This window comes from Anguilla rostrata, chromosome 6, assembly GCF_018555375.3.
Source record: "Anguilla rostrata isolate EN2019 chromosome 6, ASM1855537v3, whole genome shotgun sequence".
Classification (NCBI taxonomy): domain Eukaryota; kingdom Metazoa; phylum Chordata; class Actinopteri; order Anguilliformes; family Anguillidae; genus Anguilla; species Anguilla rostrata.
In genome coordinates, this window is record NC_057938.1 from 22,579,751 (window position 1) to 22,595,738 (window position 15,988).

The 15,988-nt window shown below is 42.7% G+C and overlaps 1 protein-coding gene across 6 annotated transcripts in view; it reads left to right on the forward strand.

Moving 5' to 3' along the window:
- The window catches only part of acap2a (ArfGAP with coiled-coil, ankyrin repeat and PH domains 2a), a 52,897-nt gene extending 40,337 nt beyond the window's left edge, over window positions 1-12,560 (forward strand). For 4 of the 6 annotated variants that reach the window (XM_064339034.1, XM_064339033.1, XM_064339032.1 and 1 more), the window contains 9 exons: window positions 43-137; window positions 247-449; window positions 841-942; window positions 1,313-1,405; window positions 3,199-3,413; window positions 4,085-4,194; window positions 4,533-4,643; window positions 5,753-5,814; window positions 10,415-12,560. In XM_064339034.1, coding sequence (XP_064195104.1) covers window positions 43-137; window positions 247-449; window positions 841-942; window positions 1,313-1,405; window positions 3,199-3,413; window positions 4,085-4,194; window positions 4,533-4,643; window positions 5,753-5,814; window positions 10,415-10,518 — 1,095 coding nt within the window. In that variant the 3' untranslated portion in view covers window positions 10,519-12,560. The remainder of the gene's footprint in view (window positions 1-42; window positions 138-246; window positions 450-840; window positions 943-1,312; window positions 1,406-3,198; window positions 3,414-4,084; window positions 4,195-4,532; window positions 4,644-5,752; window positions 5,815-10,414) is intronic. The other 2 variants (XM_064339036.1, XM_064339037.1) reach the window with 1 other exon arrangement.
- Window positions 12,561-15,988: the final 3,428 nt, after the last annotated feature.

Here is a 15,988-nt window from a genome sequence, read left to right on the forward strand (position 1 = left end):
GCTGCTCACGGACTTATTCAACCTCTCTGCTGCTGTTTTCAGCTGATGTGTGAACTGGGGAATGGAGTGATAAACCAAATCTATGAAGCCCAGAGAGAGGAACTGGGTTGCAGAAAGCCTCAACCTGGAGATCCCAGGTACAGCATGGTCTATGGGTAATGAGCCACTGCAGACCTGCACATATTCCCTTTGCTTAAGAGAAATATATCTGGTGCTTTCCCCTTCCCCTCTCCTTCCTCTGCTCAGACAGGAGATTGAGGCCTACATCAGAGCCAAATATGTCGACAAGCGGTTTGTCAGGAAGCAGTCTGCCGAAGAGCAGAGGTCAAAAGTCATCGCCCTGAGCAAAAAGGAAAATAGGCTGAACAGCAGCACAGAGCACCTTCCCCCACGGCCACCCCCGCCCACTCCAAAACTGCGGGCCGCCTCTAATGTCTCACCCGCGTCAGGTAAGACCCCTCCCCCCCATAGTTCTCGCACTTGCAGGCGCTGTTGAATCACTGCACCTCGATCCCTGATCTTTGCACTTATGTTTGCATTGTACGTTGCTCTGGATGCGGCCGTCTGCTAAGTTCCAGTGAAGTAAGTGAAGTCCCTCGGCTGCAAGGTCATGTGACTGGAATCGTCCAACGCTGGGTCTTGCGTTCTGCTCTGCTATCGAGGCATCTGTTCACTAACACCTCACTAACACCTCGCTCCTCTTATCCTGTCCTCTCTCCCTCCTACTTCCCTGTCTGTCTCTGGCCTGCCCTGTGCCTCTTCACTAACCCTGCTCCTCTGCTTCTGAACCCTGACCCCCCAATCCCCGACTTCTGACCCCTGAACCTTGACCCGGCATAGTTGCGGCCGGTGGCGAGGAGGCCCGACGAGACTCTCTCTTCTGTCCTGACGAGCTAGACTCACTCTTCTCCTACTTTGACACCGCTTCGAAGCTAAGGAGTAGTAAGTACTACAGTGTCACGGCATTCTTCACCCCTACCTCTCGCGCCCCCTCCTCTCCATTGGTGCTGTCGGCTGTCCGTCGTTCGTGTTTGTTTGTTACCCTCTCCCCGTCCACCAATCAGTGAAGTGGAGCTCTGCCCCCGGGTCCCTGAGCGAGCTTCCTCTCATCGTGCTTGTGCTTTGTGCACTCATGATGATCATGAGTGACTTGATGAAAGCTGTTGGTCATCGGTTGACCTGAACCAATCATTTATATTTCTTTCCAGTCAGATCCTGATTATTGGTTCTGCTGAGGTTCTGAACATTGAAGGTAAATATGTAGAGACAACAGGGTGACCATCAGTGACCGTCGTCCTCTCTTTCCTTGTAGTCAGGAGTACGGACAGTGGCATCCAGAACAGCGCGGATGGGAGCCGGGAGATGCTGGCCTCCACGCCTTCCAACAACAGTCTGAGTGAACCAGGTGAGGGGCCAGCTCCTGCCCCTGTCATTACACCAATGAAGTGGGGCTGATTGGCTGATGAACTAATTCACTGAATACATTATGAACAGACTTTTAGAGCTCTATTTTAGTGATCTTAGTACATGGTCTAAAGCACAACACACAAATGCATTTAGGGAATGGCCAGATCTACTTTTGGTAGTGTAATGGTGCATAGTTTGAGCTTTAGAGTTTGAGATTTAGCAAGACATCAAAAGAACCTCTGACGAGAAAGACCTGCTTGTCCATTTAAATTCTCAGAATTGTGTAATGTGGTGCAAATTTGACTTAAGACCAGGTGTTTGTAGGTCACCTCCAAAATCATCTGGAATGCTGCCTTGGTACAGTTCTTACCATGCAGTGGTCCTACCTAGCATTCAAGCAGCAGTATATCTCTATTAACAACTGTAAATGGCACCACTCCAGTTACAAAAGGTGTGCCCCAGGGATCTGTTGTTGATACTTTCCTGTTCACACTACATGCTTCCCCTTGGACAGATTATCCATTGCCAGGGCCTCGAGTTTCAGAGTCACGTGAATGATACAGTCTTGGGATTGAGCACCAAAGTTATCATGGCTTCTTCTCTTTAACACTCACAAATTGTTGATGACATTAAAAACTAGATGCAGCGCAACCTTCTTAAATTAATTCCAGCGATTTTGGTCCATCTCAAGAATATTACGAACTGCTGTTTTTCTACCTATGCAGCCTTGTTGATTAAGACTGTCCCTGACCTTTTCATATGGAGAAACTCTCATACGTGTTGTCGTTACCTCAAGACAACTGCAACGTTGCTCTCTGTGCCGTCACTTGCGAAGTCCTAAGCAAGTTATCATGTGTTTCGAACTCAGAAACCTGACTCCTTACCCATTAATGATCCTGTGATCATATCACCGCTGTGTTGTTCAGGTTACACTGGCTCCCAATCAGGTTTAGGATAGACCACAAAGTCCTACTCATAACCAATAAGGTCCTACATTGTTGGCTCCGTTCTGAGTAACTGATCTGGTGAAACCCTATACAGCCTTCGCAACCCTAGCTCAGCAGCTGATTATAGTCTGTTGAATCATCCTAGGCTGAAACCATACTCATGGAAAGTCTCTTTCAGCTGCACTGCTCCATGTTTGTAGAATGACCTCCCAGTAGTTACTGTATCAGAGAGCCAGTTGAAATGGCTACTTTTAAATCGGCACTCAAAATGAATTTTTTTGCCCCAGCCCCTACATATAAAACCTCTAATCCTGGTATCTTTTATCTCACTGAAATAACTTTCCTGATATGTTTTTTTAATCTGTTTCTTCTCCCTGTTTGACTTTTTTAATTGAACCACTGTATAATTTTTTCGATGCAACTTGTAATTGCTTGATTGGCAGACTGACTGATGTATTGGTTGGTGAAATGGTCAAGGTATTGCTTGATTGACTGATGGATTGATAAGTGATTCACTCAATTGCAGGCTTGTATTCAGTCCACATTTATTCTTAACTTTGATTTACAAGTAAATGCATACATTCTACTTTTTCTTCACAAGCTCAATTTGGCGAATCAGTTTTAGTGATTGCTGAACTCATCAAACTGTGTTTGTGAAGAAAAGAAAAGCTTTTATTTGTTAGGCAATGTTTATTGAATCTCAGCTGTAGAGACATTCATTGAATGAGTCATTGAGGGATTGTATGATGGATGTGATACGTTAAATTATCTAGTCATTGATCTATGGGTTTAATTGGTTGGTTGATGGCTAGATTGATTGATTGAGTGATTGGCTGTGTTTCAGAGCCCTCGGAGCCCCCTATCCCTTTTCCTTTCCCCCGGAGGGACTCTTCGGTGTTTTTGGAACCCAGCGAGTGCTCGCCAGGTCTGCAGCTCTACTGGGCTTCCTGCGCCCGCAGCCTGCCCGACATGGCGGAGGCATTCGCCCACGGCGCCGACGTCAACTGGGTCAACCCCGAGGACCGGAACCGGACCCCCCTCATCCAGGCAGTGCAGGGGGTGGGTTCAGTATTAACCTCACCCTATAGGGCAGTGAAGGGATTGGTTTCATTACCATCTGCTCCACTTAAAGGCAACTGAGAGGGTGGGTTCGGTACCAGCTTCTCCTGAATCAGTTTTGTGATCTATCCGGAAGCAGCTGTGTTGGCAGTTCAGGCAGTACCACAGACTGAGAAACTTTAAAGGGACGCCACGCAGTCCCTTTAAAGGGACGTCACATCAAGCCAACAAAGCGATGTAAGCCACTCATGAGTGCCGTGAGAAAGTGGATAGCTTAACCTCAAATCCTGCTGGATTTATTGTATCCAGTTGCAGAAGTGCTTTAGAGGCCTATAAAAACCAGAGCAGTTACACCGTAAATCCAACTGCTATGTGGGGACAATGTCAGCAGATTTTATACAGCAGCTGTCCCCACTGGTCATATGCTAATGGGAAGGGATGCAGAATGTCTCGTCAGTCAGTACATCCCTTTAAATTGTTGCATTTTCTCATAAACTAATTATACTAACCCCTTTAACGAAGAATGTGTGTGCCTGTCTGTGTGCGTGTTTGTATATGTGCGTGTGTGTGTGTGTGTGTTTGTATATGTGTGTGTGTGTGTGTGTGTGCGCGTGCTTGTTTGTGTGTGTGCGTGCGTATGTGTGTGGCCATGCATGGGAAAATATTTTCAGGGCTCCTTGGTTACCTGTGAGTTCCTGCTCCAGAACGGTGCCAATGTAAACCAGCAGGATGTCCGGGGACGAGGTCCCCTGCACCACGCCACCATCCTGGGCCACACGGGGTAACTCACCCCTACCTTCCCCCCAACACCCTCACCAGTACAAGAAACACTTTTTCTGATACACTGCACAACTCACATAATGTCCTCTCATGTTTGGCTTGCAGCCTTAAGGTCTGCTGATAAGTTCTTCTCTGATTGGCGCTATACCGTGTCCAGTAACACAGTGAAGTACTGTGTTTTGTTCCAATGACCTTCGGTATGCACTTTTTGTAGGTCGCTTTGGCTAAAAGCATCTGCCAAATAAATGTAATGTAAATATGGTTTAGAGATGTGATGTTGCTTGGCTGCTTGTTTGTGGTTACCAATTTTCATGTTCTCTACCTTCGTGGTTGGTCCAGGCAGGTGTGTCTGTTCCTGAAGAGGGGAGCCAGTCAGAATGCAGTGGACATCGACAGCAAAAGCCCACTGTCCATCGCCGTGGATGCTGCCAATGCCGACATTGTAACACTGTAGGTAAACATTTGTGAATTTGACATTTAAAATTTTTATAAAGGCGTACATAAAACAATACTCCTTTTTTTGCTATCAGGCTAGAGCTAGCACTGTTTAATGTTGCGCAATATTACCAGTATTCAATTCCAATTATTTTACTAATGCGAGTGCAATTTTATATGTGATATATGTGTTGGAAAACTGTGAGGGATGAAATTGGAAAAACCCTCCAAGTAGAACGAGTAGAAACTATGTGTTCGCCAAATAACAAAGTCCCACATACTCTGTACTGTGGCCTGGTTAGCCTAAAAGTATAATAAAAAATATACTGTGTATAAATATGTCCTACGATTGAACTGCCATGCTCATATTTTATTGTGGGGAGCAAGCGAAGCTGTGTTGTTTTAAACAAATCGAATTATGTGTTCTGGCTCATAGCTTTGTTATTATTATAGGTTATTGAATAAAGAACAGGACGCATTAGACCTCTTGTGCTGCCAGGTTGAGTGCAGGGAGTTATTTAACGACAGTGAGACCTTCACTTAACCCCAAACCACGGAGAGATTTATTTAAACCCCTGATAGCTTTATAAGATCTGCGCTCTCTGCTGTGCTGTAAACCTCTGAGTATCTGAGCAACCACTCACATGAGTCCCTGAACCCCTGCATCACTTGGCCTCAATGTGTCTTCCCTCTTTCCTCAGGTTTGACTGTTTCAGAGCAGTGCTTTTTTTGTTTGGAGTCCACTTAATGAGCAAAACATTTTCTTCCCCTTATTAACGTGTAGCCTAATATACCTTCAGTGTGGAATTTATGTATTATTAATATGTCTCAACATCTGAATATGTACACATTAACTGATACAGTATTTGAAACAAGTGTAATACTTGATGAAACCTGTACGAAGTGCCTTGTTTAATTTACCTGGTTTCTTTTCACGTGCGTCTCGCAACCATCCTCAGCCCCTACTCTGACCAGCCAGCAAATTCTCGCCCACATTTTAAGAACCAGTACTTTAGAGAGCCAGTGTAGGTCCAGCCAGAATGTTTGGGCTGGGAAACGCTGATGGGGGGGGTAAAGACCGACGCTGGTCCTCTAACGCGCTCTCCCTCCCCTCCGTCTGACAGGTTGCGCCTGGCCAAGATGAACGAGGAGATGCGGGAGGCGGAGGGCCCCTACGGACAGTCAGGTCAATACTCCACCCACAGCCACACGGAGATGCAGTACAGGAAGTGCATACAGGAGTTCATCAGCCTGCAGCTGGAGGAGCCGTAGCCTCAGAGCCGCGCCGCGGGCTCGCCCTGCCGGCCGCGCCCGCAGTAGCCGCTGCTTTTTCACGGACGCGGGGGCAGGGGAAAGCCGCTGCCGGCACGTTAGCGGTTTGAGCCGCGTCAGGTGCTGCTGGAAGCCGGCTAGCGCGCTCAGCTAAGACTAACCGACGAGCTATGCATTTTAGGGTGCTAGGTCTGTCCCGTGACATCATCAGCCGAGGCTGTGCGGAAAGCTGTACTTACTATGCCGGACGCGTCCCGCGTGATTCTGACGAATCGCGCGCGCGCGTGACCCAAGCCATACGTCCAACTGCTGTGCCGTTGCATTGTGGGAGTAACCAAATACCTTCGCTGAGATGCACACACGTCGCAATGGCACACGTATGCTGCGTTCCAGCTCACACACCCTCACACACTCGCACAGACCACACACATATTATTAGTGTTATGCGTTTGTATGGTTCCTGCGTATTGGTTCATGTCACCCGTTACATTAAGTTCAGTTCAGCTCATTTTAATCCTTACTTTCCACACACGCTTGTTTGAAACTTTACTCATTTTAATTTGAACAATACTTGTGAACATTTTTTATGACAGCCTAAATTTTATATTCGGCAAGAATCATCCAGCCATAACAGTTGTTCAGTTATTTTGTGTGTGGGTACATCTCTATGTAAAACACTCAAGTGGAGGGGTGCACTCTTCCCTAAGGGAAAGATGAGAAAGATATTTGGGCATAGGCCTTGAAAAGACCAGTGGTATAGTGAACACTTCTCCTTTAATCCCAACACTTTTTACACAAGGCCGAGAGCTATGACGTTTTTAAGGTTCTTCAAGTAGCTTTTCCCAAGGCAGCATCTAGCCAGTTAATACCTTATTGAGCACAGCATAAATATAAACAGTGGCTCAAAGGGTGCTTCTCAGCGTCTGTGTCATAACTGACTTTTCTTTGTTTCATAGTTCTTAGGAAGGCATTTTGTAGTTCTCCTTGGAGAGTGTAATGGGTCTTTATGTATACGTTTAGTGTTATTTAATGTTTACTGACAGTATTAATACTTAAGTAGTCCTGGCAATACTAGCAGTGTGCCTCTTTATTTTCCCAATGACCTTTGTCCAGTTTTAGCACTTCTTGGCTGGGGCTAACAGTAGTTCACTGACTGGATCAATGTTTAATCATTGCCAGGACTATCGCTTGTTCACTCCTGGGAATGACATTGGTTCAACGCTAAGACTAACGTTGGTTTACTGCCGGAACTAACGCTGGTTCACGGCCTGGACTAACATTAGTTTACTACTGGGACTAACGTTTGTTCACTGCTGACTAACTGTTGTTCACTGCTGGGGTTAACATTTTTTTCACTGTGGGTAGTGCAGCTCAGTCAGCTGTGCAGATAGTGCCGGTTGGTCATGGACACAGAGTCATTGATTGACCCCAAAGACTAAGCTTATGGCCATGCTGTATCCTGGTTACAGGCAAGCTGTTGTGGAGTTGTTGATCCATCACAGTCCAAACTCGTTCTATTTAGGTCACAGCACAGCACAAGCAAAAAAGAACATCCTCCAGATCCAGGACTGTAATTTCTCATCTGCAAACTGCACTAAGAAATGACTGAGTGCTTGTTTTTCTTAGAAACGTCTTCTGCTTGTTAATACCACTGTGTTTCATATGTTAATGTCCTGTTGTTTTAAGTGATTATCTCATTTTTGTGTAGCAACTCCCTACTGTCCTTCTGTACCAATGGCAGCGGTTAATAAGTTAGACATTTGTTTGGAACAGCAGGGGATCAAGCTGTCGAGAGGTATCAGACACACTCGGCAGACCTGCGACAAATGGGGTCTTGTGAAATAATGCTCACAGCCACCAGGGGGAGCATTCGGGCAGCATTTGTAGCTCATGCTGGTAACGCACCCCATAAGGACAGAAGCACGTATAGCAGGGATTACAGGAGACGCTTGATGGGGAAGGAAACATTCTTGTTTCTTCGTGTGTGTCGGTTATTACACGTCTTTACATAATAGATTAGCATTGCAGTCCTGCTGCTTCAGAACAGGAGCTGAGGGTGCATCCCTGAGGAGCTGTTTGACTCAAGCATTTCCACACTCTGTGCTGTCAGAAGCAGTGATATGTTAGTGGGGTAGATTACATGTTCATGTTCAGTTGTCCTTATGTGAAATGCATATACTGTGTTTGGACTGGGAATAGTTTATAGAGTTGAGTCATACAGTATGCTCAACAACATAAACCTGAATGTATTGCAGAACCTTTCTAAAGGTACAATTTTAACCCTGCTTTTTTATTTTCCTACAAATTTGAAATAGCCAGTCATTTACTTAGACCTCACCGCTGCTATATTTATCAATTCTGGAAATTGCAGATAAGCACATACTATTCTCCAGAGCGTGTTCTGTCAGTCACTCTTTTACACTCGCTGCATGGTCATGGCGCAGGCCGACGGCAGGTTTCAGATCAGCCAGAGGAGGGCGCTGGTGTGCGATAGTATACAAGCAATATCAGAACATGGGGTTCATCCATTCACCGAAACAGTGTGTCAGTAGGACTCCAGATCACCAATGTAAACTACCAGAGATTCATTCAAGATGTGAAGTAATTATTAAGTATGAAGTTGATTCATTGTATCGAATTTACATTGTATTAACTTTTAAATATCGAAAGTTTCATACATATTCATAAATTGTGAGTAGAAACTAATACAGTGTGTAACTATAGATTTTAAAGCATGATTCTTCAGTTGTGGAGGGCAACTGAAGTCCTGGAGATGCACATAGGAAGTGTCTGGACCTAAAGAACATTTAAGGCCCCTCTGTTATGTGAATGGGGGATCTGTGCACCTGATTTAAGTGACAGGGTGGTGCCAGCGGACCCATCAATGACTGGAATACAAAGGAGCAGGTCATGTTCACTGATGTCCCCACAAAACACCCGTTTTTTTTTTCAACCTAACTGTCCAACAGTTTAGTATTTGTTTATGTATACAGTGGAGAGTAATGCAGATGATTCAGGATATGGGTGTGATGATTATTAATGGAAATCTCATTAACACTGTTGGAATGATTCGGTCAGTCATGAATGGGTTCCTGTTTGTGTGGAAGTTGTTAGAGCGCAGCAGTTTTGCCTGCCTCGGTCAGAATCAGAACGACTTAGTCTGCCATTATTGAATATGTTGTTAATTATGCACTGGCTACTTAAGCCTTAATTTGGTGTTGAGGACAGCTTTCAAGATGCCGATTTTGGTTTTTCTTGAAAATGCAATCAAACTTTGGCAATCGAAAATGACTTTGCCAGATGCGGCGTAATGTGAGACAGACCCACAGATGCAGCTGTGACGATTCTGAGCAGTGTTGATGAGAGGAGCTCGAGATTTCACTGTTTTCTGGTTCCACTTTTCCCTCCTGTCGGCTGCGCTCTTGTTAATTCGACACTGTTTTCCCAGCCTGTCTCTGTCTCTGATCTCTGGAGTTTGTGCCTTTTCAGTTCTCCAGGGGCCCGATGAAACTGTATTTTTGTACATAAATCCTGCACTTTAAATACAACATGGCTGTTAACAAAGAACGCAAGTTGTGGGTCTCTTCAAATTCTTCACCCGCCACTCCACTGGTTGTACACAACATACGACATTGCAGTCAGTCATTCAACAGACCTACATATGCGTCCCATCAGTAGGATTTAAAAAAAAACATTTGATTATTATTACATTGTATCATATATTTTAGCAGTTTAAAACAATAGTTAAATTACTAGATAATGTTTGCATTGTGTTAAAGCAAAAGTAAGAACGCCTTTGTGACTGTGCATATAATTACTGCTGTCTTGAGCAGGAATCATTGAAAACGAGGGCATGTGCCCTGAGCCTGAGTTAATTGAATCCTGCTTCTAAAGCCAAAAGCGGACACATTATCTGGGATTGGGTATTGGCTTTTGGGGCGGTTGTGTAGTTTAAGGCTGTGCTGTGATAACTGTGAAGCTAAACTCCGCTCTCTCCTCTGACTCTGAACTGCTTAATGCTGCTTTTCCTCCTGAGCTGCTTCGAGCTTTCACAGGTATGAATGCCTCTCTCTGCTGCTCCTTTATCTTCGTGATCGGGTCTGTGTGAGTACACCCCTGCGTGCGTGCGAGCGTGTGTGTGTATATGTGAGAGAGATTATGTTGTGTGTGTGTGTATGTGTGAGGGAGAATTTGTGTGTGTGTATGTGTGTGTGTGTGAGAGACGATGTGTTTACGATGTGGATGAGAGAGAATTAATTTGTGTGAATGTGTGTATTTTGTGCATGTGTCTGCTTCTCTCTGTACATGATTGATTTTTATTGATTTACGCTTCAAAATATCTGGCTAGAAAATGATTTTTAAAGAAAAGATGAAAGATTTTTTGGGTTCGGTAGTTGAAGTGCTGCTCAGTATCCACATGCACCCGTGGGGTCTGTTGTAACGGTGTCTGCACTCTGTGTGAACACAGCGGCATTCCGGGACGCTCAGAGCTCTTGTCTGATCTGTCTTTGCAGGCGATGAGACCTATCAGGACATTTTCAGAGATTTCTCCCAGATGGCCTCCGACGACCCGGACAAGCTGAACCGGTTCCAGCCGCACGACTCCCTGATGGAGTGAGGGACCGCGTTTGAGCGCCTGAGTGGTTGGCGGTGTCGGACGGGACGTGAACAGGTCGTAGAGGCGGGGTTTTTATACCAGGACCTCAGCTCCGACCTCCTTGTGAGAACCCTCACAAAACCTCTTCTCCTTCTATTTATCGTTTTCATCACATTTAAAGGTCTGCTAGATTCAGATCATTTATAAATATTGGAAACTTGTCCTTGATATAGTAAAAAAAAAAAAACTATATTTAAAAAAAAACAAGATTTAAGATTGCCAATGATATCTCCGAGTCTACCTTCAAGTACACTGTGCAAATGCACAGGACTTTATGGATAGAATTTGCGATCTTAAGGTTAACCCTCCTCTTGTAACCTCCTTATTGGTCCGTCAGTATATTAAGAACACATTTTTCTCTGCATTACTAAAAGGGGAAAAATGCATGCATGCACAGTTTGCTTCAATGTCATATCATGCGGGTATTGCTGCTCTTAATGGCCAGCTTTATGCTGTTGTACATTCGACTTTAAAGGCAATATGGGCAGATCACAAAACCAAATAACAAATTAAAAGTCGGTCTTTTTTCCTATAGCCAATATAAATTCTGTGCATGCGCAGCTCATTTTTTTCACAACCAAAAACTATGTATAAACTACATTTCCTGTAGTTTTTACCTGTCTGCATTTTTATTGGTTTTGTGTCCATTCAGCATCTATGCACTCGTTGAAATCTTAATTGTCCTATGCTGTTACTGAAATCTGTTGTGTTCCATGATTGGGTGTGTGTTTGTAGTACGCTTTGTTTGGTGTTAATGTATTTCTAGCCATTTTGCATTACGGAATGTAAGGTGCTGTACCAGAACTATTGTTAGCTTTAGAGAAGGTTAAACTCTACACAATGGTCCAGCTTCTATGCAAGTTAAAAATCCTTACAGAAAAGTCCATTTCAATACACCTGAATACTCAAATGGCCTAAAAACACATGCCTTCTTCCCTCATCTTTGAGTACATACAAATATATTATACCAAACCTTTGCCTTTAATGGGCAGAATATTTGGGGAAAGTGCCATGTACTATTCATAAATATAACTATGCACAAACCATCTTGTTATCCGTATAATTATGGATATCACGTGCATTTCAAATGCAGATGCTGTTGATGTGTCCTTCACACCTCATACATGCAAGGTCTTGAGTAATCCTCAAACAGAGAATCGGTTTCACAAAGTTACACTCGTTTTCTTTACAGAGTTCACATGGCAGATATTTGTTTTGCATCATAATTGTGGTAGAATCATAGTAGGTATAATAGTAGTAGAAACATAGTATGTTCTACTATGTGTGATTCTATAGAAGCTTTGCACAGTTTTGCATCTGGTTTGCATCAGGCACTGGCCATACTGTTGGACGTGCTCATTTCAGCCATCCATTCACTTTTCTTTTTTAAACACGAATGCATATTTTTAAAATACATTGCATAAATGCATTTAGAAGACCAAGGAAATGTTAACTTCTCCAAATCCATCCAAGTCTTTCAGGTGTGAAATTGTCGCTGTAATATTTTGTATTTCCATTTGCAAATTTCTTTGAATAGAATTGTTCAGAGCCTATCCCTTGACGTCCCATTGACGTGTACCGGCTGTGGGGACAGACTGGAAGGACATGTATCAGCAGTGTGCTGGTGTGCTGCCTCCAATTGACTCATGCTCTTTTGAACATCTGAGAAATCCTATACACCACCAGCCATCCCGACTCCTGATTGGCTAAGGGTTACTCAATCGGGACACACTGCGGAACCTACTTTTGTGTGTCGTCATGGGCACTGTGGCAGAATGCTGGGATTCTGTTCCTCGGGTGCTTTCCTCTCTTTACAGGGAGCATCTGGTATGTGTGTTGTGAATATATGCAGTTTTGTCCTTTTTTATTATTTTTATTTTTGCACAACAGTGGGTGTAAATCCTGTAAATACTGTACATAATGTATCAACACATATGCAAGAAAGCCATGTTTTTCATAAATGACAAGGGTACTTTCATTAAAATAAGCTTTTGAAAGTGAAATTGCCGTTTTGTTTTTCTTTAATATAATGTTAACACAAATACCGGACTCAGAAGGTGTGTGGTTGTGTTTAGGATAATCAGTACGATTGTAGATCCTGTCATTTGTGTCCTATGGTGTTTGCTGTCCCTTAAGCTGAAATGCTACTATCTGATGGAAGCTACTATCAGACAGACAGTGCTGCTTTGTTTTTGACATTCCATTTGCACGTGTCATGCTTTAATCTTTCAACTTTTTATTACAGCATTAGTTAGTGTCAAATATATTTTTGTAAGCATGACCGTCGGTGCTGCATGCGTATCTGTGAAATGAACTCTTAATGAGACGACAGTTATTCGTACCTAACAAATCTTGCGTACCAAAACCCACGTCATCTAGAGTAGAATTTGTTTGGTCAAAGGATGCTTTCTAGGGATTTATTTTTGGCCGGTAGGAGTTTTAGTGCATCAGGCAGTAAAGCATTTATAATGGCTGCAAGGTCAAATTTAATCATCTATGCTTAATTATATTTCACTTCATTACAGTTAATTTGTCTGCCTTGTACAATGACACTGTTTTTCATTTAAATATTCAGCTTAAGTAATGCTATACCCTGCCCATTGTAGGATTATTATTAGGGGTCGCATATATGTACTATTATTAAACTTAGAATAAAAATATTTCAATTTAATACTAGATATAACCTGTTTTTATTTGTTAGTAAAAGCTCAATGATAATAGAAAGATTTCCACGGTAACTATATCACTTTGGCCGGGATGTGGCAGCACTTCAGCTGTTAATGTTAAATACCCTTGTGAAAACAACCTGACCTTACATAATCTAAATCTTAAAGTTTGTAGTTTAGAGTATAATTTGGAACATATTTAAACAGTTGTTTCAAAACTCATAAATGTGATGCATATTACATATTTCTCACCTGTTTTACCACTAATAAAAATAATGGGTGATAAGAATGTTAATGTTAAAATAAAGTGTAACTATACTATTGATGTTTACAAGCCACAATCCCAGTCAAGTCTCCAAGTCTCTTGGTTTGAGCCATAACTGATACAGTAAAACCCTGGACCTTGGTTTTGTGAATATGGGGTCATGAAAAAGTAGTCTCTATTAAATAAGTTGATTCAATTCTCTCCACACAATTCTCTCCTTTCTGGGCCCAATCGTTTAATTACATTCATTTAAAATTCCAGATTCTTTCAATAAAATTTTTTGTTCTGTTCCATAAAGTGAAGTCTGAATTGTTAGTACACACAGGCATTAAATAATTCAAAAAGTTAGTAATGATAATACAAATAGTTTGTAATGACTGTTACTGTTTTTCAAACATGGTGCTCAAGGCGTTTCTCAAGGAGCAGTGGAAACCGTGCAAACACTAAAGGAAGAACAATGGAATTAAACTGAAGTACCTTTGCTGATTTAAAAAAAAAGGGGTAGAAGGAGAATATTGCTGCAAATGATAATATTGCTTGAGCATTTGTTCCAGGTTGGTTTGGGTGTCTGTACTTGTGATAATTCGGCTTAGGGAACGGCTTAGGGAAGAGTCCCTAAGTACAGACTAAAGTTCTCCTCTTTGTTAAGTTTAATCAGCAGTACCCCCATCATACTGACATCGTTGGGAATAGGGTTTGGCAATCATCCAACAATGTGAAAGCATTTGCTCGTCCGATTACATCCTGGTTCTAGAAACATTGCTGCACTATTGACCATAGTTCAACAGTTTGACCTACCAGGGGGGGTTTTAGTCGTTAGAATTTTTTTATTAGTTTCACATTTCTCAACATTTATATCTGTTTGTTTCTTCATGGACTGCATTTCTCCACAGTTTTGATGTTCTGTAAACACCGGTTCATGCTTTGGACCTTGTGTTCCCTCCGTAGACTGAAACCAGGTGTTTGAAAGAATAAATGGGACCAATTATGAAACCAGTTTCACTTCACAGGTTAAGTTTTCAAGGTCACACAGCCGAGCTTCAACCCCCTTATAATTGGCCCAGCTGTCAGCTTTGGAGAGAAGCTATGGGGATCATTAACTGTAACCTCATATACACCTTTGCACTTCATCACATCTGTTTTCCTGTATATGTACAGCAGAGGGCTGACCGCTAGCAGTGGTTCCTTTTACAACATTATGGCCATTTCATTAGCAGAATGTTATAGTTTACGAAGTAGATGTCATCCATTAGTCCAACTGGATATTTACTTATACCTTTGAGCGTAAGTACCCCGTTAAAGTCTACAACAGAGGTATTTTCATTCTTTTCTCCAAATGACTTATCAAAGTGGCAAACATTAGTGTTAGTCTCAGGAATACAAAAGTGTGATGTCACCAAGAAGGCATTCCCATGTGAAGCAGTATGGCCACACTGCAATAAGTTGAAGAAAAAGTTGTTCATGCTGTGTTAATCAGATAAGGGGGTGACTTTTGGCACAAGACTTTCCAATATTTCATGAAACATTTCGTAAAAACTACAATTTGATTTAAAAAAACGAATTAAACTTGGAGATCCCAGAGAATTGATTAGTGCTCCATCTATGATAAAATGGCTAAAGATGTCGTTCACTGTGCATGGATGCATACCCCGCATGTTGTAGAATGTGTCTGCAGGCATGAGATTGGTTGCTCACTGCGCCAACTTTGAGGACTTTTTAGCAGGTTGAAAAGTGAAGCCATGTTTGTGGACACCTGATCTTTAAAATAAAGATAAGTCCTTGGTTCTTGAGTTAGCTGTATGTCAAGTTCTTCTGTCGTAAGTGCATTATGGTTTTAATTGTGTCGGGACACAAAACATTGGTGGCGTTCTACTGTTTATTTATCATGTACTTCCCCATTCATGTATGCAAGCCACCCACAATGTAGAACAATGGGCTGAGATGTGGAATTACTACAGGCTTACAGAGTTCCTATTTCTTCTGTTTTCATTGGTTTGTAATTCATGGCAGATTTGCATCAAAGATAACAGTGGTGCCTTTGAATCTGAAAGGCATGACACACTATCCAAACATCCCATCCTATAAGCAGTCCAGTTGTCACTAGCATCTGTTGTATCTCTTATTATGCACATGACTGTTGGAAGGCTCTGTGGAAGACAAGCCGCAGCCACCATCCAAGAACAACATGTGCATGACAGAACTTAAAAATTTAAACTCTTGGGGTTCCGCCTCCAACATCCCACAAACTGTACAAAATACCGTTCAGGGGCTACATTCACAGAAACGTGTGCACAAAGCCTTTCGTCATATATTTATGGCTTGCTGTCATGGATAGCTAGTGGACTAGTTGTCGGCCTTTGTGTGAAAAATGTGAGGAGGCATTGCTTACATTCCGTAGCCATGAAATTGTGGGGTAGGGAAAGCTGGGGGATCTGTACCAGTTCCCCTAATCCTGGGACCATTTAGGGGCAAAAGTTTGAAATGGGCAGTCTAGCCCTTT